Genomic DNA, 26660 nt, shown 5'->3' on the forward strand with positions numbered 1-26660 from the left:
GTTGCACAACCAACCGTGTGAATATATTAAAACCCACCGAATCGTACACTTTAAAGGGTGAATCTTATAGTATGTGAATTCTATTTCAATTAGAAAGAAAAGGCACTTCCTTCCCTTTCCCTCTTTCCTGCTGAGAATCCCCATGAGGTGCCGGGTGACACACAGGGCCCACAGCCCATGCCGACAGCCCTGAAGCTGGGCTCTCCAACTGCACAGGGAGACTTGGATTTCCCGGGTCATGCGGCAACCACACCGGTTCAGTCACAGAAACGCGGAGCTGGCAGGGACCAATGCATTCATTTTACACGTCCCACTGCATGGTCCTGGCAGAACAGGGGCCAGGAACCGGGCCCTCTGCCCACCAACGCAGCCTTCGTCCACACCCCCCACCCTGGGCTCCCCTTCAGATACACTCTCCCCAGTTCAGCTCTCACCCCTCAGGAAAGGTTGTTAGACACCTCGCCCCACCCCGGATCCCGTAGTGGAGGAGGGAACCCTATGGAGGACATTATTTGATAAACTGGAACATGAACGTCAGATTAAAGTATTGTTGCAATGTTAAACTCAGTGGAGTTGATAAGGTACAGTGGTTATGTAAGAGAATATTCTTCTTTTTAGGAAAAAGTCAACGATTTAGGGAGAAAGGACAAAGACGTCCTGAACTCTCAAAGGGTTCAGAAAAAATAATTACACCCTCACATACAGTCAGAAAGAGAGAGAGAAAGAAAGGAAAGAATGTGGACGTGCGCCGTTTCCCAGTGGCGTGTGGGGAGCTGGGGAAAAGCTCCATTTCTTGCAGCTGGTTCTGTCTCCTCCGTGGCTGGAAACAATGAGCCCCTGGACAGGGAAGAGAGGGACACACTGCCTGCCCCCTGCGGCTGGGCAGCCCCTGAGCCGGGGCCCTGAAGGGAGCACACGGCGCCTATGGCCGGCTCAGACCTTTGGCCCAGCCTCCAGGCCACTGGCACGCTGTCGTCAGGTGAGCTTTCAAAACCTGAAATCCGACTGTGTCATGCACCTGCTCAGACTTTGCAGGCCTTTCCCTCATCTGTAGAGTGAATAACCCCTCCTTGCAGGATCGTATGAGAGTAAAACGAGACGCTGTGCCTGAAACGCTCTCCAGTGATGACCTGTAGTAAGTGCTCAAACGAGCAGCTATGATTCTATGCACACAGGTGAGCACACACACGTCCATGTGCATATCAAAATGCCCCAAAATGTTAAGCATGGTCATCTCCAGATGGTGGGACAAATTAGTGGCTTTTATCAAATTCTGCATTTTTTAAAAATTTCCCAAACTTTCTATAAAAACTGTGTAAGTTTTGCCATAAAAAAGGTACTTAAGAACAGAACTCCAGGCTTTCAGAAAAGATGGGTCTTTCCAGGGTTCCAAAAATTTGTCATAAGACTGCAGAGCTTGCAGGGCTCTGAGGCCACGATGGTGAGCACACAGGAGAGCCCTCTCATCCGGCACCCGTGGCACGCATCACTAATGGCTCCCACTAATGGATGGCGGGCCCCAGAGCGGAGGAGGGGCTTGCCCAGGGTCGCTGGGGGGCGGGGGGGGGGGGGCGGGGGAAGGGGCGGGGCGGGAGCCAGGGCTCTGGCTCCCAAGTGTGAGCCTGCGGGGGACTGAACTGTGCTCCGAGGGAGCTCCAGCCCGCTCTGAGTCAGTGTCCATGCAGAACACGGGCTTTCCCTTCTCTGGATCACTTCCTGGGCCCAGGGCCTGAGCAGGGCTGGCTTTGCCCGGCACACCCAGTCTCCGCCAGGGCCCTTCCCTCCACTCGGGCCCAGGGCCGCACCCGTTCCTGCCCTGAGGCTTCTCAAGAGCCGACTGTCAGGCCGGAAGGGAGCACACAGCCCAGGGGCCCCTCCGGTCTCTGCCTCCCCTCCCAGCTCGGCCAGCCAGAGAGGGGGCTTCGGGCCTGGCAGCTTGGGAGGGCAGCCCCTCGGGGCCGGAGGCCAGCGTGGTCCCAGGTCCGCAGTGTCCGCGGCGCCCAGACAGCCGCCCCTCGTCCTTGTCCTCGTCCTCTGCTGCAGGCACACCTGTCTCGGGGCGGTCGCAGCTGCGCAGGTCCCACACCAACACACTAGCCAGTCTGGTGGGCGGCTCACGGGCCACGCACAGCCCAACCAGGCCAGGGACACGTGGAGTCAGGGGGCCACCGCCGCCCTTTGGTCCATCAGGCAGCCACCGGCCAGCAACAGGCTCTGCTCCACGGGGACACAGGCCCGAACTCAGGAGATCGTCTGCTCTGCTCCCCGCGCGTGGAGCACCCTGGACCCGGTGCAGGAGCCGGAGCCTGGCCTGCAGGGCTGCCACCTGCCCCTCCGCGGTGGGCCAACAAGGCCCAGAAGGCAGAGCCGGCACTGGGAGGGGCACTGCGGGGCAGGCCTCAGCCTGGACAGCGAGCGCGGCCTGTCCCACCGCAGTGGTGCCGTGGCCGCGGGCGCCCTCGGGGACTGCAGGGTGTGCCGCACAGTGCAGGAGAGGCCAGGCGGCGGGCTGGCCGGCTTCCTGAGCTCGAATCTCTGCGGCAGCACCTACTATGTGCCAACTGCGGCCGGAGTTTCCTCATCCACAAAATGGCAACAGTAGCAGGATGTGGGAGGGGGGTGAGGATGAAGGATGAGGGCAGTAAAGGCTGGGGTAGGGCCTGGTACGGGGGGAAGCTCATGGAGCTCCTCAGAGGACGCAGGGGGCCTGCTCAGGGGCCACTCGGGACGCCGCCAGGGCCAGGCCGAGCTGCTCCCAGGGGCCACCATCACCTCCCTCCTGGCCCGGGGGCAGTGGCTCCAGGCTGCCTCAGGGAGTGCACGATGCCTCCACGGCATTCCCATGGAGGGACTGGAGAACACTCAGGTCCATGAGGAACGCGGCTGCAAATGCTTCTCTTTAGGAACGGTAACTTGGGAGTCATTTCTGTGCCAGGGGCACTGCTCTCTTGTCTGATTCACCTCCGACCCCCCAGCAAGCAGTACAGCCATCCCCACCACAGCACAGCCGCTGAGGCCGCTGGAGGACAATCACGGGCTAGGGCCGTGGGGCCAGAGCTGGCACTGCTTCCTCTCACTGCCTGGTCTGCCTCTTGCCGTCCTCACACCATAGTTATCACTGGCATCAAGCGGGCCTTTCTTTGAGGACCTACTATGTGCCAGGTCTCACTCTGTGCAAGTAGTGGCAGAAAACGAGGTACTTGGGGCTTGGGGATCAACCAGAGAAGGCTTCCTGGAGGAAGAGGCTTTTGAATTGGGCCTTAAAGAGAAAAGTCTTTGACCAGGCTAGGGTGGGGGGGCGGCATTTCAAGCCAGAAAGGCAGTGCCACAGGTAGGTGTTCAGTGGGGAGGAGCCTGAAGCAGCCTGCAGGAAGGTAGACTGGAATATGACAGGGGAGAGGAGGCCAGACAAGAGGGTGAGGCTGGACCCTGTGGGGAGATGGACACCGGGACAGAGGAGTCGCATCCTGACTGGAGGGGGTGAGACTGCAGGAGGGCCGCCCGGAGGAGGCTGGGAGCTGAGTAGAGGGAAGGATGCTAAGAGTGCTCCCCGACCCTGGAACACACCTGCTGCTAAAATGCACATATCCCGCCCCCAGGAGGACGGCCGAGTGTCCCTCCTCAGCGCCCCCTCCTAGCCCACAGAGGGGCCTGAGGCGGCCACGGGAGAAACCGCACCCCGCACGGGAAGCGGTGAACCCGGAGGGCAGCTGGTGACGGGCCGGTCCCCCTGCAGAGGGCGCTCCCTTTCTCCCCAGCTGGTTTCTTCCGCCTTCGTCAGCCCTCGAAGACAGAAAGCGCCTCCTGCTTCGCCCCGCAGGCCCCCACGGCCCTGCCGCCCCTCGCTCTCCGCCCCTGGTCCCGGCTCTGTCCTCTGGGACTCCAGAGCCACCGTCTCCCTTGTCCCAGGCCAGCTCCTTGGCTATCTGAAGGCAGAGGCCCATTCCTGAGTATGTTCTTTTCCAGGCTGACCTGGAAGAGACTCAAAAACAGAAGCCATTGGCCGGGCGATGGAGGCCTCCAACGAGGAAGGCAGGGCTTCCCGCGCGGACCCTGGGGAGCCTGGGAAGGCGTCTGGGCAGGGGAGTGACATGGTCAGACACAGGCTTGGGTCAGGGCCGCCTGCCTCTGGGGGCACAGCAGTGAAGGCCTCCCTTCTCCCATGGCCACCATGGCATTGGTTTGGCTCCTAGGCCCGAGGCCCCCCTCTGGCCTGGTCACTCCCAGCAGTGTTCCAGGGTCCACCCCAGGGCTCTGCCTGCCCTTCCTTCCTTCCTCCCCACACTCCACACCTCAAGGCAAAGTCCACGCTCCTACCCCGGGCGGCTCTGCACAGGCCAGGCCGGGCCCCAGGCTCAGGGAGGGCCTGCGCAGACCTCAGGGCCTTTGTTCCGAGCACAGCTGGGCTGGCTGCCAGGGCTGCGGGCACCTCCCTCCCACAGGCTCACCCTGGTCACAGCGCAGGAGGAAGGGCCCTGACTGCGGAGTCACTCCCTTAGGGACACCTGACATCACCGGGGGCAGCTGGCCCTTCGAGAGGAACTTCCTGGACGCTGTGGCGAGGCAGGCGCGTCCGCCCCCGCGCGCCTGCACACACTCCATTAAAGATCAGCCAGCTCCTGCCTCCCTCCTCACACCTCTGCCCGGAGGGCACGTAACCCCGGTAACGGAGCAGGAGCCACGGAACCCAGAGCCGCCTCAGGCGCTGCCGGTGGGCACGAGAGGGAGGCCCCAGGTCTGGGCCACACTGGGGTCCTCATCCTTACTGTTCAGGGTCCTCCGGGAAGCCACCTCTCTGAGCCTCGGCATCCTCGTCTGTACAGTGGGGCCACACTCCCCACCAGATGGGTTAACGAAGGCATCAGCACAACACTGGCCCTGGAGGTGACATGAAAAGGTCCCGCAGGCCTGTCCGCCCGCCCCGGGGGAGCGCTGCAGGAGGGGCCAGCATGTGGTCCCTTCTCTCCACCCCTCGTCCTTGCTCCAGCACACTGGATCTGGTAACTTAAGAAAGTATCAATCAAATGCCATGCGTGGGCCTTTCTGGACCCCAAACAAACCAAACACAAGAGGCACTGATGGCGCAATCAGGGACATTTCCACATGGGCTGGGAACCAGGTGACCCAGGACTTACTGTCGACGCCGTGATCCTGGCATTGTGGTTCTGCCATAAATGTCCCTATTTTTTAGAATTGCATATTGAAGTTTGTGTAAAAATGACAAAATATCCAGGATTCGCTTTAAAATACTTCAGGAAAAAAAAGGGATGGACAAAGCAAGAGTAGTAAACTCTTGAAAATTCTAGAATCTGGGTGTAGAAGAGTTCATTATATTTCGTGTTTGAAATCCTTTCATAATTATGAAAAGAACTCGATCAGAGCCAGCTTCTGGAAATGCAGATTACAAACCAACAGCGTCACACTGCCCAGGGGCAGAGATGCCAGACTTAGCAAATAAAAATACAGGATGCCCAGTAAAATCCGAATTTCAGATAAACAACAAATAATTTCGTTGGTGTATGTTCCATGCAATATTTTACTTATATTAAAAAATTATTTGGGAAAAGAGTGGCAGTTTCTTAAAAAACGAAACCTGTAACTACTTTACGACCCAGCGATTGCTCTCTGGGCATTTATCCCAGAGAAACGGAGACTGACTTATGTTCACTCAAAAACCTGTCCACCAACGTTTATAGCAGCTTTTCCAGTAAAAGCCCCAAACTGGAAACAATCCTGACGGCCTTCACGGCATGAGTGGTTAGACAAGCTGTGTGTGTCCACACCGCGGAATACCACTCAGCAATAGAAAGCAGTGGGTTATCAATACACGCACTGACCGGGGTGATCTCCAGAGAACCACGCTGAGCGGAAAGTCAAGCCCAGGTGACACACTAGACGGTTCCATTTACATGACTTTCTTAAAATGGCAAAAGTATAGGAATGGAGCACAGGTGAGCGGGGGTCCGGGGTTAAGGAGAGGGTGGGGGTACAGGGAGTGGCGGTGGCTGTCACAGGGGTCTCTGACGACGCAGTGTTCTGCATCCTGACTGGAGCGATGCCGACATCCCGGTTTCGATATCGTCCTACAGTCTCGTAGATGTTACTACTGGGGGAAACTGGGTGAAGGGCAGCCAGGAGCCCCCAGCATGATGTCTAACAATTGCGTCTACAATGACCTCAAAACAAAAAGTTTAATTAGAAAGAAAAAAATAAGCAAAAAAAGTTACTTGGTGTTCATCGGAAATTCAGATTTCACCGGGCATCCCGTATTTTATCTGGAGCTTGTGGGAAGGCAGGCTCTCCGGCCCACTCAGACCCGCCGAGTCAGAATCTGTGTTGTGATGCTCAGGTGTGAGTCCTGATTAGTGGCTTCCAGCTCCTGTTGTGGCTGAATTCCTAGGAGCCTGTGATGATGGTAGCCATTAACATGTGTCCTCGAGCTATTTATAACATTTCAGAAAGCCCAAAGGAATCGCACATTTTACCCAGGATCAGGCTGCACATGACAACTGAGTTTCAACCCTCCAGTGGCTTCCCATTGGACTCAGAATGGAGCCAGACTCCTTCCCTGGCCTCCAAGGCCTTCACAGTGCCTGCCCTGCTCCTCTCTCTGACCTCACCTCCCACTCCCCCCCCCCCCCCCCCCCGCCCCGTGACAATGCAACAGTTTGTTTCTCAAACATACCAAACCCATTCCCACCTCAGGGCCTTTGCACGTGCTATTCATGCTGCCTGACCGCTCTGCCCCTGGAGCTTCAAGTGGCTCTGTGCTCTAATGTTACCTCCCCAGAAAGGCCTTCTCTGATCAGCCTCTCTAAACTAGGTCCCCTCTCTCCACCCAGGTCTCACTCCATCACATCAAACCAATTTATTTTCTTAATATCAGCTGTTAGTACCTATTTATACTGAGTAGTTCATGTGAGTTGGAAACTGTGACAGTCCTGAAAGAGCCTGAGTAATAAAAATCAGGAAAACACGTTAATTATTTAAGAATGCAGTTTTTTTGGTGGACAGAATCTTTTAAATGCACCCAGAGCCTGGGAGCAACAAGGAGCCCAACGGGGCCATGTCTAGGGGTCCTTCCAGCGCTGACCTGCAAGTCTTTCTGTAAATCGCATTTTACACTTGCCCCACCCCAGCTTGAAAAATTCCCTCTCTCTAGAATACAGTTCACACTTCTCACCCCTGGCATTCAAGGCCTTTCTCATCCGGTCCCCATCCACGTCCCCAGGGTATTTCCTTCCTCCTGTTCACAGCTTGCTCTCTGCACTGTTCTCTAAAGATTCACATACGGTCCCACTGCCATGCCTTTGCTCGTGCTGTTCCCTTTGGCAATGACGCTATCCCTGTTTATCTGGATGAACAATTATTAGGTAATTTGTTCAGTAATGAAAATTTATGAGCGCCGACTGCATGCCCACAAAGTGACAGATAGTAAAGAAAGTCCTGGCTCTTTTTTCCCTCCTATTCCAAGTACATTGGGAGGTACTGGCGGAGGGACACACATGTCTGATTCAGTACCCAGGGCATGGTATCCTAAGAAAGGAATACGCTGTGGAATATGTCCTACACAGGAGAACACTGTGCAAATTTGGGGGAGGGAGAAAAAGTGGCTATTCATGAATATGATACATATTCCTACTTAGGTCATCTTTAATATTACTCTTTCAATAACACTGTAATTTTCTCTTTCTAAGTTTTGCTTGTTTATTCCTAGGTATTCAATTTTCTTTTATTCTATTGCAAATGTTTATATTTTCTATGCCTTCTTGATATGTAAAAATGCAATTCAGTTTTGTATTTGGATTTTTGTATCCAGCTACCTTCCAAACACTCTTATTTTTCCAATAATTAGACTATATGTTCTTTTGGATCTCTATTTAGACAATCAGATCTGTAAAGAATTGCAGTTTTATTTCTTCCTTTTTTTTTTTTTCTTCTGAGGAAGATTCACCTTATGCTAACATCTGTGTCAATCTTCCTCTATTTTGTATGTGGGTCACCACCACAGCATGGCTGCCGACGAGTGGTATAGGTCTGTACCCAGAAACCACTAGGCCATGAGGCTGGTCCTTATTTCTTCCTTTTTATTTTATTTTATTTACTTATTTTTTTGCTAAGGAAGATTGGCCCTGAGCTAACATCTGTGTCAATCTTCCTCTACTTTACATGCAGGTTGCCGCCATAGCATGGCTGACGAGTGCTGTAGGTCCACGCCTGGGATCCAAACAAGCAAACCCAGGCTGCCAAAGCAGAATGTGCTGAACTTAACCACTACACCATGGGGTCGGCCCATCTTCCTTTTTAATCATTATACCTTTAACTTATTTTTCTAGTCTTACAGTGCAGGACTGGACCTTTTATCTTATTGCTGATTTTAAAGGGCTGTTTCTGACATTCCTTCTTTATAAATGATGTTTGCACTAATTAACAGAGGTCAAACGTCACCAATATCGCCAGTGATGAGTTTGCTGACATCACGTGTCGCCTGATGGAATGAACTGAGGATGCAGCGTCACTGTGTAAAATTCTTGACAAAATGCGCAACATGAATCTAACCACAGGGAAACAATTTGGGAAATCCAAATTTAGGAACATTCTACAAAACAGCTGGCCTTTACCGCTTAAAAATGTCAGTATCATGAAACAAAGAAGACTGAGAGATATGACAACCAAATACAGTGCACAATCCCTAGTTGGATTCTCGAACAGAAACAAAATTTCTATATACACACACACACAGACGTATAGATGGGGGAGAAACATAGATCAAAGGTAAATTTGGCAGAATGTTAACAACTGGTGAATCCAGGTGAAGAAAAATCAGTTCATTCAACTATTTTTGTATATTTTATGTATGGTTGAGATTCTTTCAAAATACAAAGTTCTAAAAATTCTGTTTCCTATGTGTTAGTGAAATCCCCTTGTTCTGGTTGGTTAAGAATTTTTATCACGAATGGGTATTGTGCTTTATTAAATGCTTTTTCTGCATCTGTGGAGATGACCATATGGTTCTTCTCCCTTCATCCGTTAATAAAGTGATCTCCAGTTATAGATTTACTAACATTAAACCATCCTTAGATTCTGGAATAAATCCAACATGGTCAGAATGTATCCTTTTTTTATTCACTACTAGATAATGCTTGCTAGTCATTTTGGATACACCTTGAGTGAGACTGGCCTGTAATTTTTCTTTCTTGCTCTGTCCTTGTCAGGTTTGGCCTCACAGAATGAGGGAGAAGTCCCTCTTTTCCTGTTTTCTGGAAGTGTTTGCAAAAGATTGGAACAATCACTTCCTTGAACATTACATGGAGGGACCGGCCTGGTGGTGTAGTGGTCAAGTTTGCGTACTTCACTTTGGCAGCCCAGGGTTCATGGGCGCGGATCCTGGGTACGGACCTAGCACCACTTGTCAAGCCATGCTGTGGTGGCGTCCCACATAAAACTGAGGAAGATGGGCAGAGATGTTAGCTCAGGGCCAATCTTCCTCACCAAATAAATAAATAAAGCTTTGAGTTAAAAAAAAAGTTACATGGAAATTGCCTATAAACCCACATGGATGTAGCGTCATCCTTATGTATGTGATTGTGTGAAATATAACCCCAAAAAGTGCATAAAATGTAAACGCTCAGCTTAATGAATTGCTGGAAAATAAATTACCCATGTAACTGCCACCCTCCCAGGTCAAGACACGAACTATTACAAGCACAAAGGAGACCCCCCCGCCCCCACGGGATACCTCGCAATCCTAACTCCCTCCCTTCTTTGGGGGTCACCATTATCCCGGTCCACACGTGTGCACCTAGAGCGGACTCTCTGACCTTAGCGGGTGTGTATTTTCCTCTTCAGTAGAAACTGTCATACTTTGTTCCAAAACCCACGTGCTGGTCTACCCGGCCCCAGGGGTGTCTGAGAGTCTGCGCAGCTCCATAGCCTCCTCATCACTTACTATTGCTAGATTTTTCCATTTCTGTCAATCTGGTGGCTGCAGTTGTGTCTCGCTTTGGTTTACTAATGAGGTTGGGCACTTTTTCAAATGTTTAGTGACCACTTTGATTTTTTTCTGCTATGAAAAAAACCTGTTCAGGGTATTTTCCCCCCGTCCATTTTATACATTCAGGAAATGAGCACTTTGCCACGTTTATTGTGCAAATATCCTTTCACACTCCATGGCTCGCCTTTTCCTTCTGCTGTTTTCTTTAAGAGAGACTTTTATTACTCAATTTTAAAAATAGCTACAGGACTATTCAGGCTTTCTATTTCTACTTGAATCTGTACTGACAAGTGATCTCTCTTTTAGGAATGTGTCCATATTGTCAACGTTTTCAAATAGATTGTCATGAAATTGCTCCCATCAGTGGCTTCTATTTTGACTCTGTGCCGCTGTGTTGCCTCTTGTGTTCCTTACGCTATTTGCACCTTCTCTCTTTTATTCTTGACCATTTCTCCGTCTGTCAGTCTTTCCTAGAAACCAACTTTCGGCTCTTCTGAGCTTCTCTAATCCACCTTCAGATTCTCCTTCACTGATTTCTGCTCTTTATTAGTTCCTTCCTCAAACTTTCTTTGGGTTTATTCTGTTGTTCCTTTTCTAACTTCTTAGGCTGAATGTTTAGTTGCTAATTTCCGGCCTTTCCTCTTTTCTAACAAGCACCAGCGCTGGACATTCTCCCTGAAGCACCACCCCATACGTTTTGTGATGGATTTCATTATCATTCTGTTCCAAGTATTTTTAAATTTCCACTCTGATTTCTTTTCTGATCTAGAAGTTATTCAGAAATGTGTTTTTACATTTCTAAATGAATGGGAATTTAAAATTTATTTTTTGTTATTGATTTCTAACTCAATTTCATTGGGATCAGAAAGCCTGGCCTATGAGATTTGAATTTGTCTTTATGATTTTAACTTTGAAAGTCCTTTTGGGGTCTCAGTCTGCTGTTTGCTGTCTCAGCTGACTCTGACCCGAGCTGGCTCACATGCTTGGTGGTCTCTGCTTACGAATTTCCCTGATCTTCTCTGTGGGAATCCTGTCCACGTGGGGAACGCTCTCCTCTGGGAGACTTCATACCTGCTCCTGCTGCGACCCAGAGGCAAGCTGGGACCACCAGCCTTGGGTCCCTTTAGTCCCTCAGGAGGTTCTGCCTTAGCAGAGACTCAGGCTCCAGAAAAGATCTGCTTCTAGGTTAATCTATGTGAAACCACCCTCAGGGAGGTGGAAAACGGTTAAACATCAGCAGATGCAGATGGCTCACCTTCCCCGTCCACACGTGCCTGCAGAACAAGCCTGTTCTTCCTGCTCTCTTACTGCTTACCGCTCTGACTTAGATTTTGGCTCAAGGTTTGTTTCCTTTTTGGGTGAGAGAAGCTGGCTTTGGAAATTTCCCCAATGTCTTATGAGCTCAGCAATGCATTAAAAATTATTTTTTAATCAGAGGTAAATCATTTTGCAGTGGGGTGGAGGGGAGGCCCTAGGAGTAGCAAGGCAACACTTAGAAGCTGAAATCCCGGGCGGATATATTTTTCCCGGTGAGGAAAGCAGGCTCACAGAGGTGAATGACTTACTCAGGTCACGCGGCTGGTCACACGTAGGGCTAGGACTTGACCCCACGTATGAGACCAAAAACCTGGCTCTTTCTGCTCCCCCTCTGTCCTGTGCTGCCTGCAGAGGGCTGCCTGGGCCCGAGGCGTCCTTACCTGGTGCAGGGGGATGACGAGGAAGGCCCCCCCCCCAGCGCACTCAGTCACGACTGCAATGAACTGGGGGTTCACGGCGCAGAAGTGGTTGTCGTGGACGCTGCGGGTGATGGGCACCGCGTCGTAGCAGTTCTCCTTGCTGGCAGGTTTGCCAAAGACGTGGCGGAACTTGGAGCTCCGGTACTGGGGGTGCCATGACATCTGCGGGGGACAGACGGGACAAAGAGGCGTGAGACTTGCTGCCCTGACAGCGGGACACAGGGGAGCTCACCTCGAGAACACAGGACAGCAGTTGGTCCCACATGGACAGCGACATGCTGTGAAGGGCAACCAAGTGTACATGCTACAATTGTGGTGAGTTCCATGGACCTGGTGAGACAGCGTATAATTGCTGCTGACTGGTTTGCTTTTCATCTCTGCAAGTTTGCACCCCAAAAGGCAGAAAAACCATGGCGAGCTCACCACGTTCCCTCCCTACCACCATCTCACCAGACAGCCCAGCCACCCGCCCCGCACGGCCCAGCCACGCGGTCACACCGTGTCCTCTGGAGCAAGCCCGCCTGGCTCCGATTCCAGCTCTGCCTCTTGGCAACCGGGTGGGCAAGTGACTTAACTTCTCAATTTCCCCTGTGAAATGCGGATAATGAAAGTATCTGTCTCACAGACTTGTCATGAGGATTAAATTAGACGAGACGTTAAGACCCCTTGATCAACAGTAATAATCACTACCACTCTTCTCATCCAGGCACCTTGAGCTTCCCTTGCTCCTCATCCAGCCTTGTATTTGTTCACCCAATATTTACTGAGCCCCACCGTGTGACTAGGCCCTGAGCCAGGCCCCAGGGGTTCAGAGCCAGTAAGCCTGAGCCCAGCCTTACAGGAATGGGGAGTCCTATGAGCGAGGCCACTAGGGAGTCTGGGCCACTGGGACCCAGTGTACCATAGGTAATAATGGAGGCTAGTGCATAGCTGTCAGGGAGGGCTTCCCAGAGGCAGTGACATGTGAACTGTGATCTGAAGGATAAGTAGGGGTTGGCCAGGCAGGCAGGACAAGGGAGGGCTGGGGGAAGGTGTCCTACGCAGATGAAACAGCCTGAGAAAAGGCCTGAGACAGAAGCAAATATGGATGTTTGGGGAACTACATATTGTTTAGTAAGATCAGCTGGGAGATGTTAGAAAGAAAGAAATGTATATACACACACACGTAAACCAGCCGATGTGCGTGAAGAGAACACAGCTCCAGGCTGAGCGGGGCCAGGTGACTAACGGTCTGGAAGAGAGTGTACGTCTCTTCAGTGGCTGAACGCAGGATACCACGTGACATCAGGTGGCCTCCTCTCGCCGGCCGCTGCTCAGGTCACTCTACAGCCCCCAGTCTCTCTGACCCCACTGCCCCCATCCACGCTGCCCATGTGGGCCAGAGGGGCCTTCTGGACACCAAGCCTGGCTGTATTCTTCACCACCTTAGCCCACCCTTCGATGCTCCCCATTCTTTGCTGCCCTACAGGGTCAAGGCCTCCTGGCTGGGTCCCACCCCATACTGCAAGATTCACTTTTTTCTTGCTTATTTTCTAACAGTACCTTACAGATAAAGATCACCACCCAGCTTCCCCATCCCTGCTCTTGCAGTTCCAGTCCTCTGGGCCTCTGCCCTTGCTCTTCCCTCTGTTTGGCTTGCCCTTCTAGCTCCCTACCCACTGTACCCGTCTCCACAAGTCCCAATGTGCTCCCTGCCCCCCAGCGCCAAGCCCCCTCCCCCCTTCCTAGATACCCCGAGTCCAGGGCCTTGCTCTCCCGTCTCCCCCTGCCCGTGTCCCCGACACTGTCCTGATTCGGAGTCTGCGTCTGCTCTCATCTTCTCTACCAGCTTGCAGCCTCCTCAAGAAAGGCTTGGGGCTCTGCTCCAGGGATGCCCAGCAGGGGAACACTGGCCGCGGCCGCTGCCCCAGGCACTTCCCAGGGAAGGCACGTCTGCTGGGCGCCCACGTGGTCAGGACAAAGATGGCGCTTGCCCAGCCCAGGTGGCCGGCCTCGAGGCTCTTCTCTGTGTTCAGTTCAAAGGCACAGGGTCTGGCTGTTGACCTCAAGCGGTCACAGCACTCAGCCGTTTACCCAGCACGGGGAGCCCGTCGGCCTCGTGGGGCCCGTCTGCCCCATCAAGCCCAGGTATCTCAACTCTGTTGGGGAGCTTTGCCCAGAACCCTGCCTGCACTTGCCAGAGCTACAGGAAGCAGCACGGAACGCAGGGACCGACTGACTAATGTCCATCTGACCCCAGAAAGGACGTAAGAAGCCTTATGGGAATAGAGAACCCAGGACAGAAGGGAACGGAAAAGGCACCGTGAGGAAATGGGGACAGAGGGGAAACACAGGAACAAACAGAGAGCCCTGAAAGCAGAGGAGTTAACCACGGAAGGTGTGCTGTCAGGTCCCCCACACAGAGGAGCTGGACCTCAGACTTGGGTCCGAGCTTCCCAGTGGTCAATTCGACAAGGGAAGCAGAATTGGAAAGGGATTCAGTCAGCGTCTGTACGATGAAGGCCACCCCTTGCTAAGGAGCAGCACGGCTTTTCTCTGCGCCGGGTCCTGAGTGAAAAGAAGAGCGAGGACAATGACCTGCCTCGTGTCTTGGCCATGAGGTGGCCTGGGCTGGGGATGGGCAAGTAGGGAGCAAGTCAGCAGGCTCAGCTCCAGGCCCCCCAACCCTGCTTCACCTTGGGCAGCAGCGGGGCGGGGGCCCCGTCCGTGGCCAGTGGTGACGTTCATCAGCTACTCCACTGCTCTTCCCACATCCAGCCTCCTGGCGGTCAGGCCCCCACAGTGCTAGTTCTAACCAGAGGATCCTGGGCAGAAGGCTGTGACCTGGACTGTGACCCCCAGAATCTTGCCTTTGGCCTAAGGGATGCAAAGGCCACATGTTCCAGATGGCGCAGCTTCCACCATCCTGGGTCCCCAGGGAACAGTGTGGAGCAGAGCATATCCCCCACTGACTCACGTTGGATAGATAGTGTGACAGACAAATAAACTTGAGAGCGAACCACAGAGCTGGTGGGGCTTTTTCTTACAGAGCACAGCCTACCTGTCGTGACGAACACATTGCCCCACGTAGAGACAACCAGAGGTCGTTTGACGAATGGCTGCCCGTGCTGGGCGAGGCCAGAGCACGGGAAGAGCGGGGCGAGGAGGCAGCACTCAGATCCCCTCAGGAGCCACGTAACAGAGCTCGGCCTCTGAGGGCAGCAGGGAGCTGCTGCAGGGGTTAAAGCGGCCGGAGGAGCGAGTTTCCCTTTCTGGTGGATTCCTCTGACTGCTGAGAGAAGGAAGGGTGGAACAGGAGAGCATCTGATGGTCACCTGGGCTGAAGGAGGGCAGGGGGGATGGAGAGGAGGGGACAGGTGAGTGAAAACCAAGGGGTGGGACAAACCAGCCTCGGGGCTGAGGGCCCATGGTGGGCTGGCGGGCGAGGGGACTGGTCACAGCCACGGCTGCTGAGTCAACAGGACCCGACTCTCATCAGCAGTCCTGGCCCCTCTGGCCACGCCCAGCACTCTCCCTTCGAAGCCTGGGGCCTGGCCCCACACCTGAGGGACAAGGGACGGCTCTCAGCCCAGGAGGAAGCAGGGGGCCTCGAGAGGCCTGGTGACGACTCTCCTTTAGCTCACAGCCACCTCCATGGCAAAAACAACTCAGTTTTGGGGTGCCTGCTACGTGCCAGGCATCATTCCAGCGCTTCCCTTGTGTGAACTTGGCAGGCAGGCGCCGCCCTGCTCCCCATCCCAGAGGGAGGGTTGAGGCAGAGAAGCAAAGAAACCTCCTGAGGTCACAGAGCTGGGGGGTGATGGAGCTGGGAGCTGACCCAGCCCTGTCTCAGGGGCTTCCCGCCCCAGGCTCCCACAGATGACGCCCAGGATGATGAAAGCTCCTTCACACCCATCTCACCTGGATCCCATCTCGGCCCGGAAGGGGAGGTATCAAGACCATTATCACCCCCACTTTACAGAAAAGGAAAACGAGGCTCAGGAAACTAAGTGGGCGCCCCCCGGAAAGGGGGCTGCTGGCCTCCACTGAGGAAGTTTGCGAGAAGCAGCATGAACATCAATGACCTTCTGCTCCTCCTTTCCAAACTTGTGTCTCCGCCCTGCCCCGCCCCAGCACCTTATCTCCACTGCCAAGGTTCTTCCAGACCTGTTGCCATGAAGGGAAAGTTAGAGAAGTGGGGGTGGGGGCGGCGCCAAGCCAGGTGGCACGTATCTCCCTTTGCCACAGGTGTGGGAGTGTGCACGCATACATGTGGGTGAAGCTTGTGCAAACGAGTGCACTGTGTGTGCAAATCTGTGCACGAGCACTGCATTCATCGGGTGTCCATATGTGTCCATGCACTGCTGTGATGTGCACACACGCATGCATCTGGGTGTTTAACTGCATCTGTGCATGAACGTGTGCATGTGTCTATCAGTGCACGCATGAGTCTAAGGACTTGGTAGTTCAGAGAACGGGAGTCATATTTTCCCCACAAGCAGACACTTGCCTGGAAATGCAGACCACGGCGGGCCCTCACCACTGGGAGGCCCTCGCCCATGGGCTGGGCCAGGTTTACCCCCTGTCACTTGTCCTATCCTGCCCGGTCCCATACGGCTGGGCCCACATCAAAGCCACAGCAGGCCTTCTCAGGTGTGGCAGGCCAGCCCGCTGGGGCACAAAGTAGGGGGTGGCATTGATTCTACTGCGATCTCATGCATGCTTAGCGGGCCTGATGCCACAGGATGGGGCTCCAAGGGCTGCGAATTCTCCGCCCCCGAAAAGCATTTAGTTGCCTCTGGGTTTAACATCCCATTGTGTTTATTTCTTAATGTCTGACAGTGGAATGGCTTGCTGCCTGTCCCATCCCTTACTCTGCTGGAGATTGTTGTCCCCATTTGGTGCAGAGGAAGTGACTTGACCAAGATCATATCCGTAGGAGCAGTGGAGGTGGGAGACAGAAGCCAGACCTGGTCCAGACGCCCCTCTTCCTGCCATGGGCTCCTATCTGATGTGTGAGACAGAGACAGAGACAGAGAGACACTGAGACATTCCTGCCTTCAAAGGCCGTCTTCCCAGCCCAGCCCAGCCCAGCCCTGAATCACTGCAGGCCAAGGGTCAGCTGCAGGGTGGCTGAAACCAAACGCACACTGGGTGTGGCCCAAAGCAGCATAAAAGGTTATTCGTTAATTGTGCTGTTCCTGGCCTCGGGGAAGAATGGAACCACCTGATTTGATCTTGGACCTGGACGTGCGGGATGCACAGGAGGCTGGCGCTGTGGCTACCGCCGTCCCTTTGAAAGTCTGTGGTTCCACAGCTTATATTTGCAGTGTTACTTTTTCTCTTAAAACCTGATCTTGTGGTCCATGAGCTGCCCCCCTACATGCCCTACATACCTCGCATGTGTGTCAGCCGCAGTTAGTAGAGAGACTAGAATCACGTTTCCTAGTTCTAAAAAATGAGAAAAGGTTACTTAAGAGTAAAGGACACTATTTGAAGGTGGCCTACAAAGTCCAGGAATTAACACAATACACACCTGATCATGGCGGCGGGGGGGGGGGCCCTCACCTGGCCTCCAATCCTGGACCGACTATTATCCATGTAGAGTTTATTCTGATTCTGGCCTTGACCCCAAACTTGCCAGGAAAGCTCCTTCTAATTCGTCCTGAATCCTTACTGGGCTTCTGACCACCCCTGGAGGGTGGGGTATCTAGCTGGGGAACCCAGGCCATCTGAGGTCAGGGCAGGTCTCTGCTTGACTAGCTGCTTGCCACGGAGCTTCCTGTGTCACCAGGCTTTGCAAAGGAGAAACCACAGGTCTCAGCCACTCCTCCCTGGGAAGCATTTTGTCCAGTCGATTCTGTTCATCTGAGGCCAGGCCCCAGTTTAGCTGCCACTTCTTGGCCCAAGGTGTCTCTAGTTTTGTCTTTGACAGGCCAGCACCAGGGTCTAGAGCGACAGGACGGGACCCAGGTCCCTGGGACCTTAGAGTGGCACCCCACAAGCTCAGTTCTCTTCCCTCCTTCAAAGTCAGAAGAGGCCCTGTCACTCTCCACAGAAATAGACGGACCAACTGTCACCGGGACGGTATCCCCGGGATGCAGGGCTTCCAGCGCTAAAATCGGGAAAGTTCCAGGCAAACAGGGACAAGTTGGTCATCCCACCACAGGTGTCTCCAGAAAACTTTTATCTGATTTACAGGCAACAATTCCACTGTAAGTCACCAGTACCCTTGACTCTGACAACTTGCCTGTGAGAGAGAAGGCTCTAGAACGGACTTCTCAACATCCTGAACCAGAGAACAGAACATTTCAAAGCAGAAGACTCCAAGGGGGTTTGTAAAGAGAGGCGACTGATTTAACTCAGTCACCAGCCCGCGACCACGAGTCCTGGCTCAGTGCGAGCTCCGTGCGGGCCCAACTGGGGTGGGGACGGGGGCCAGAGACGACGGGTCAGTCACTGCTCTCCACGTGTTCACACTTCTCAGGGGAACGGTGGAGAGCAGGGGAGACAGCTGGCCTCAGTCTGACAGGCTGCGGAAGCACAGGGCTGGGTCTGCAGCTCCGGACGCACATGAGAGTCACTTAAATCCCATCGCTGGGCTTGGACCCAGGCGCCAGCTCTGGCCAACACAGGGGCCACGAGTCACATGCGGCTTCTAAATCAAAGTTAAACTGGAATAAAATGTAACATTCAGCTCTTCAGCCCCACGAGCAACATTTCAAGTACTCAACAGCCCCATGTAGCAACTGGTACCCAATTAAACAGGGTCATTGCAGAACATGTCCGTCCTACCTGTGTGACTTTGGGCAAGTTACTTACCGTGTCTATTAGACACAATAACAAACAAATTATACCTAACGCTTACATTGCTTACTAGGTGTGAAGTACGTCTCATGTACTGACGACCCTCACAGCAATCCCGTGAGTACTATTAGCACCCCATTTTTACACAGGAGAAAACTGGGACACAAACAGGTTAAGCAACTTGCCCCAAATGACACCGCTAGTAGGTGGCCGAGGTGGAATTCAAAGCCAAGCTGTTTAGTACCGCGTCCACACTCTCTCACAGGGCTGCCCTGACGATGACATGGGATAATCCACACAGCACAGGGGGCCCTGCTGGGTGCATACTTAGTGTTCAACAAAACGTTTGCTGTTAGGACTGTTGGGGTCTCAATGCTTACAGGACACTCGATTTGATTCAGTGTATAACAGGTAGGTGCCGAGGGCCCAGCATCTCGGGGAGCAGAGTAAAAATCCCAAACCAGAAAGTGCAAAGCAGCCAGCTGGGCACAGAGCTCTGGCCCAGCGCTCAGCGCAGCGACAGAAGGAACACACAGCACACGTGAAAAGCTAACCCTCGAGCCCTGCTGATGGAGAGGAAGCTGAATATGCTGCTGGGGGCAGTGCCAACTGGTGCAGCCGCTGTGGAAAGCAGTATGGAGAGTCCTCAGAAAAGAAGAACAGACCTACCAGGTGGTCCAGCTACCCCACTGCTGGGTATTTGCGAACATGGAAACACTAATTCGAAAAGATATCTGCACCCCTATGTTCACTGCAGCATTATGCACAATAACCAAGACTTGGAGGCAACCCAAGTGCCCATCAACTGATGGATGGATAAATATACACAACGGAACACTACTCAGCCATAAAAAGATGAAATTGTGCCATTTGCAACAATACAGATGGACCTTGTGTATTCTGCTGAGCGAAATAAGTCAGACGGAGAAAGACAAACACCGTATGATTTCACTAATATGTGGAAGATAAACACACACACGGACAAGGAGAGCAGATTAGTGGTCACCAGAGGGGATGGAGTGGCGGGGCGGGCGAAAAGGGGTAAGAGGGCACATGTGTATAGTGATGGATGGTAACTAGACTAGTGGTGGTGAGCACGATGCAGTCTATACAGAAACTGAAATATAATGATGTACACCTGAAATTTACACAAAGTCATAAACCATTATGACCTCAATAAAATAATTAAAAAAAAAAAAAAGACCCTGGCAGGGCTCTTCAGGGGGAGGCCAGCAGCCCAGCTCAGCCCTGTGCTGAGGGGACAGGGGCTCTTGGTGGGGCGGGGGCAGGCAGGGCAGGGAAGCCCTTTGGTGTGCGACACCAGCACGGCCCCAGCAGGAAGGCGGGGACCCTCCGCAGGCCTCCAGCGCCAGCCCCTACCAGCAGCACAGGCCACTGAAGGCCCCCTGCAGCGGGAAGTCGAGCCGCCTGTCTCCAGGCTCTCCGCCCGCCTCCCCTCCTCCAGCTCTCTGGTCCTTCTGGTCCAGCACAGATGCCTCCCTGCAGGTCCACAGGAAATACAGATGGAGGCAGAGGGAGCTGAGAAAATGCCTCTCTCCTCCTGATGAGATTAGGCCCGAGGGAGTGCCTTCTCCTGACATCTGACACTGCCCAGAGCCCGGGCTGGCCGAGGAGGGGCTGGGCACCCCTGAGACAGCATGGTGGCCTCCCACAGCCCCTGCTCTCTACCCCCTTGCTGTAAGCAGTGCGAGGCTTGGGCAGCCTTTTCTCTCGGTGACTTGGTTTCTCCCCCAGCTCAGCCCAGGCCTCCTATCCTGCCCCGACCTGACTCTGTCATTTCCCTTAAGACCCACCCCGGGTCCCCTCTGTCCTCAGGATGAAGCCCTCTGCTGGACGTGGGTGGTGAGGCCCCCACATTGCCGACGGCCTTCTCCTTGTCTCCACGGCCCTGCCCTTTGAGCCATACGGGTCTTTCTGCTCTCCCCTCAGAGCAGTGCGTTTTCCCAGACGGCCCGGCCTTGCTCACGCCCCTTCTCTCTGCCTAGAGCCCAGTTGGCCCAGGCGAGTCCAGGGTTGGCACTCTGCTGGGCTCCTAGGACGCCCTCCTCTCACTCTACCGTCTGGGGCCCAAACAGAACTACCACCAGGGAGTGTCCCCAGCTCCTGGCCTGAGTTCTCTCTATCCTGTGAGGTAACCCGAGGCAAGGAAAGAGGAGGTACAGGTTCAAATCCTGGACCTCCATTTGTCTCTGGGCCTCAGCATCCTCATCTGTAACAGGGTACCCTAATATCCACCTCACAGGGTCTCGTCAAGGCTTAGATGAGATCACGGCTGTAAATTACCTTGCACGTGTCTGCTACCAAGTAAGAGCTCAGCTGATAGGCGCTCCTTCCCTTCCTCCCGCCCTGCTCCCTGTTTCTTCCTTCTGTCCTCCATCCATCCATGCACCTAGCTGCCCGTCCATTCATCCCCCACCTGGCCGTCAACTCCAAACGCTCCTGCCTGTCAGCTCTGCCCACACTCAGGCCAGATTCACGAGCAGCATCAGGGGTGACTGACCTGGACGGAGCTGTCCGGCACGCAGCCAGCCTCTCCTGAAGCCCACTCTGGGCAGTCGGGGTGGGGGGCTGCGCCTGTCACTTCCACCGCAGGCATGCTGGTCAGGCGGCAGAGTCCTGATTCTGATGCCAAGTTGCTCCAGGACCTCGGGCAGAGCTCGTCCCTTCTCAGGTTCTGTTTTCTAAGGCAGGTGACACTCCTGTCCTGTTCACCCGTGAGGACGATGGCGGAGGGCCCTGCAGCCCGCACACACCAGAACCCGGGATCGCAGGGCAACGGAGCTGTGTGCCTGGCAGCGCCCCAGGGCTGCTTCTGATTAGTCCCCAAATCAGGCCCTGACCAAAACTCCATGCAGATTTATTGCCCCACAATCTCCGTATCTGGGAGTTTCGAGAGACAAGGGTCACTGGGGACTTTCTAAAGAGGCCTCCAGGAGGCCGAAATCCTGGAGGCTCCACTTCCTGCTCCCCCTCGGTTCCCCAGCAGAGCTTCTGGACCTGTCTCTGGACAGAGAGGGACACTGAGGCTGAGAGAGGGAGAGTGCCTTGCTCAGGAGGCCGGAGGCAGGGCTGAAGACCCCCAGCCCCAGTCCTGGGATGGGCATCTGGCCAGGGGGCCTGCATTCTGTTGCCAGGGGAAGCCCACATCGGACCCAGAAGTCAGCGCTCACTCTGCCCTGTTGCAGGGACCTGGAACTCAGATTGAGTTCAGTCAGCATCGTCAGGGCCTCCCGGAGCCTGACCTGTGCCGGGCACGTGGGGCAGAGGCAAGGACGCCCCTGAGGGGTGCGCAGCTCCTCAGGCTCGCACTGATGGGGGAGGCCGCCAGGAAACTGGCAAGCTCGCTCGATTCAGGTGAACAGGGCTGCACAGGCCGCAGCAGGGAGGGGGCCTGGAGTCACTGCCAGGAGGAAAAGTCAAGCTTAGCCTTCAACGCCGAGGGTGCAGGCGTCCCAGGCGGAAGGCACCGTGCTCCGCCAGGCCGAGGGGCACGCAGTGTGGGGAGGGGAGCCGGAGGCCTGGGGGGCTGGGTCTAGGCAGACGCAGGTGAGCAATGCAGGCAGCGGCTGGAAAGGGGACCGGGCGAGGGCTCCGAATGCCGGCCGAGGAGCGGGCACTTGGGACTCCGGGAGGCGTCCAAGTTTGTGACCCGGGTGTGGTGAGGTGACAGCCGAAGCGGAGTTAGCCCCTGCCTTGACGTGTTAGCACGTCTGGCCTGGGGAAGGATTTTCTTTCCCCAGCTTTGGGGCTGTGCCTAAGGAAGAAAGGAGTAGGTTTCCTTTCACGCCGCTCCCACCGGCTGAGGGAATGCGGAGCGCGGGGAGGCCAGGGAGGGCACCCTGCGGCCCTCGTCGCCTGCACTCAGGAAGAGAGCATGCGCGATTAGGGAGAGCGCAGAGCCCGCGGTCTGCTGACCAGGAGTCAAGGCCCGATGCGCCTCCACAGGTCTCAGCTCTCTGCGAGGGCCAGCAACCGACAGGCCCGGCCCACACGCTCAGTTCTGGGCCCCGTCTCAGTAGCTGGAGTTTTTAATCAGAAAATAGTGTCCTTTCAGCCTTCAACCCATTTCCCCTGGTGAGAGTCCCCAGATGTGCCTGAGGGCCTGCCTGCTCCTGCCTGCGCCTGGGAGCCCAATACCCCGCTTCCTGGCCCAGCCGCACATGCAGTAGGGTGATGGGAAATTCCTTCCTGCTTCTCCCTCACCCGCTTATTAACCTGGAGATAAATGCCACTGCTCAGCCTTCATCAATTCCCCAGGCAGTGTCTGCAACAGCAGCCAGGAGAGTGTGGTGAGGCTGCCTTCTCCCGGTTGCTAGCCTCCCCGAGCTCTGCCAGATCCTCTCTTCAGGCTGGGCCTACAGGCCAGGGAGGCAGGAGGCCCCGCCGAGGAGGACGAGTACAGGAGAGCCCTGGGAGCCCCAGGCTGAGGCGGCACTCGCGCGCCTGGAGTCCCACTCGGCCTCCATGAGGACTGGAACAGCGCCTCCCTGACCTGGCGCGTGAAGCTCTCCAGCAGTGGGTCTCAGACTCGAGAGGCACTGGAGTCACCTTGAGGGCTGACCAACACCCAGGGTGCCGGGCCTACCTGAGTTTCTGATCCTGCAAGTCTGGGATGGAGCCTGAGCATCTGCATTTCTACCAAGCTCCCAGTTGATGATGACGCAGCTGGTCTGCGGACCAGTCTGAGCACCACTGCGCTCCAGCCCTGCTCTATGACACAGTTCAGTTCACTCCTCACGCCCCCTGGGGTGGGGAGAACTCGCCCCATTTCACGGATGCAGCAAGCCGGCCCTCTCAGAGCGACGGGGGCGCTTTCCCGAGGTGACGTGACTCGCAGGCGGCAGGACCCATCCTCCCAGGGCTCCAGAGCACACAACCACTTCCCAACCCTGGCCTCTGGGGCGGGGTTCCTGGCTTTCCATCTCTCAGGTTTTCTTCCCAGTATGTGCCATGGGCTCAGGCCAGCACTCAAGAGCCGGCCGGGGGTTCCCATGCCAGCCTCTCCGGCCTCGAGGGCAGGGTGTCAACACACCGGCTTCACAGTCAAAGACCCGATTGCAAACACAGACTCACCTTCTCTAAGTCTTGGCCCCACCTGGGCACCGAGCGCTCGCTGACCCGTGCTGAGATGGGGTGAGAAGGAACCGAGTATCTAGCACACAGTGGGTCCTCAACAAACGGTGGCAGCCAGTGGGCCAGACAAGAGCCGGGGGGATTTGGGGAAGATACTAACCCTCTCTGTGCTGCAGCCTCCTCATCTGTAAACTGGGGTCAAGGACAGAACCTGCCCGATGGGGGCGTCGTGAAGATTCAGGAGGTGAGTCATTATCAGCAGAGGGCGGGGCGGCGGGGGGAAGCTGTGCTGGTCTCCTATGGATGGCTTTTGTCAAACATGATATTTCAGCACTGAACACACACTTTTCATCAACAGATGTAAGCAAGGCCATGAAAGAACAGAGTGGGCCACTGTGAAACAGAAATTTAAAAATTACAGGGGCCAGCCCTGGTGGCCTAATGGTTAAGTTCAGCGGCCCGGGTTCGAGTTCCTGGGTGTGGACCTATACGTTTTGTTAGTGGCCATGCTGTGCTGGTGGCCCACATACTAAAAAATAGAGGAAGACTGGCATGGATGTTAGCTCAGGGTGAATCTTCCTCAGCAAAAAAATAAAAAATAAAAATAAATAAAAGTTAAAAATTATGGTGGTGATGGTTGCACAATAGTGTGAATGAATTTCATGTCACAGAACCACATGCATAAAAATGGTTAAAATGGTAAATTTTATGTTATCTAAATTTTACCACAATAAAAAAAAAAAAGAAATAGCAGCACCTAGATCAGTGCCCAGCTCTCCGCAGGCCATCGCCTCGGTGGGCTCCATCTCTGCTTCCCGATACTTCCCCCGTGGAGCCCCTGCTTCTTTTTCACCCTTCCTGACCCCGGGCCTTAGTGTCCATCCTCAGGTTCGTTCCCCTCATGCTGTCCCTTTCCTCCTGGCTAGTTGGGGCCTCCTCTGCCCAGGCCTCCCGCAGAAGGGGCCCTGGGGGCAAGGGTCCTCACCACTCCCCCATGCCTTCGGGCTGGGCTGGGTGACTTCTCTGAGTCAGGGGCCGGCTCTTCCCGCCCACCTCCCTCTGCTCGCTGTCCCTTTGTGCAGCTGACTGCAGCTCCTCCTGGTCAAGGGTCAGAGTTAGGGCCTTCGCCAGCCAGCACGTCCTCCCACTCGGCTTCAGCTGGGGGCCCTGCTCTGAACGGGAAGCTGCACAGATGCTCTGAGACCAGGGGCTCCAGTCTGCTCCGGCCCTGTATGCTGTGTGACCTGCTCTAGTCTTGGTCCCTCTCTGGGCCCCAGTGCCCCATCCATAAAATGGGAGTGCATATCCCTGCCGGTCACCCTCCGGAGGCTTTGGTGGCTCTGAAGGGAGAACAGAGGCAGAGGCGCTCTGTGGCTTTATTACATGACAGGACCACAAGGAGAGGCGCAGAGCAGCTGCTACAGACACAGTCGGCGACCCGCCCGCTGGGCTCCAGCTGCGGCCCCACCGCACACCAGCTGGGAGACCTCGGGCAGCCCAGGCGACCTCTCTAGGCCTCAGGTTTTCTCACTGTGAGATGGGATGGTGACAGTAAACGAGCTCACATCTGGCGAGCACTGAGAACCCCGCCTCGCACGTGGTAAACGCAAGATGGAGTCAAATACGTTAAGAACAGTCACTCCTCCTAAGCATCACGGTGAGTCAGGCCCGCCCTAAGCTACTCACTGTATTAATGGACTGAAACGAACGTTCAGTAAAAATGGACGAGGACTGTGAACAGATTAAACCAGAAGCACAACACGCCCACGTCCTTCCTTTCTCCTCCAAGTGGCAACACCTCCAGATCTAAAGACCCAGGGGCGGGGCATCACCTGTGCTGGGGGCACCGGAGCCCCCTGAACTGGACGGAAACAGAGACAGCCGTGCCCCTCCCCCACCCCGAGCGCTGACTTAGACTCTAAAGCTCTAATTCTCACCTAATCCAGTTCCTAGCCAGACCCACTCACTCCCTCTCAAATGCTCTTATTACATCTGGGGGCAAAAAAAATATACACTACCCCAGGACCGCCAGGGTCAGGGACCCAGCTCTCTGCCCCCCTTTCCACACCATTCCATCTGAAAAGGCCGAGGGCCGGGCCGGCCCGGTGGCGCAGCGGTTAAGTGCACACGTTCCGCTTCTCGGCGGCCCGGGGTTTGCCGGTTCGGATCCCGGGTGCGGACATGGCACCGCTTGGCATGCCATGCTGTGGTATGTGTCCCACATATAAAGTAGAGGAAGATGGGCATGGATGTTAGCTCAGGGCCAGGCTTCCCCAGCAAAAAGAGGAGGACTGGCAGTAGTTAGCTCAGGGCTAATCTTCCTGAAAAAAAAAAAAACAAAAAAGAAAAGTCCAAGGGCCTTGGCTTGTTCCATTCTAGTGCTGGGAAGCTCACCCCTTCCCTGAAGAGCTCAAGTGTCAGACTTCCTCTTCCTGCTGAGCGGAAATCTGTCACTTCCCCACCATGTCTCCATCCCAGGAGCCCCACCAACCACATCACCAACCACATCCGCTGCCTTTGCCCACGACAGCCCTCCAGGGCGCCGAGGCTCCTGACCGTGTGCCCCTCGCATGGCGCTGCCCCAGCCTGGGGAGTTTCTTGTGTGACTCAGTTTCCCATCTTCTCCCCATTTTGATTGCCTCCTCGTAATCCTCCAAGCTGTCCCCATCACTCGCCCAGTGTGGCGGCCAGACCACACCCAAACCCTCCAGATGGGGGACAGCAGGTCCCCCGAAAGATCCCAGACTTCACATCTCAGAACAGTAGCACTGGCCAGACCCCCAGAGATCACAGGGTGCAGAAGGGGAAACTGAGTCAGCCTGCCCACCCACAAAGGGCAGAATTAGGAAGAGGATCCAAGTCTGTGGCACCCACCCCCAGCCCAGAAAAGTCCTCTAAGACACAGAACAAAGTTTCCTTTGATCCTGTGCCTGGATACGGTACCAAATATTTTGTTCCTTATCTGTGTTGCTGTTCCCGGAGAGACAAATTCCAAAGGCGGCTGGGGAGAAAGGTCTTCTAATGGTGAGGCTGGGGCATTCACCCCGCGA

At 54.7% G+C, this 26660-nt stretch overlaps 1 protein-coding gene across 3 annotated transcripts in view; it reads right to left on the minus strand.

Moving 5' to 3' along the window:
* The window catches only part of CORO2A (coronin 2A), a 53491-nt gene that overhangs the window by 13879 nt on the left and 12952 nt on the right, over positions 1-26660 (minus strand). For all 3 annotated transcript variants that reach the window (XM_070250807.1, XM_023629732.2, XM_023629733.2), the window contains exon 2: positions 11692-11892. In XM_070250807.1, coding sequence (XP_070106908.1) covers positions 11692-11892 — 201 coding nt within the window. The remainder of the gene's footprint in view (positions 1-11691; positions 11893-26660) is intronic.

This window comes from Equus caballus, chromosome 25 (assembly GCF_041296265.1).
Source record: "Equus caballus isolate H_3958 breed thoroughbred chromosome 25, TB-T2T, whole genome shotgun sequence".
In the NCBI taxonomy this organism is placed as follows: Eukaryota; Metazoa; Chordata; class Mammalia; order Perissodactyla; family Equidae; genus Equus; species Equus caballus.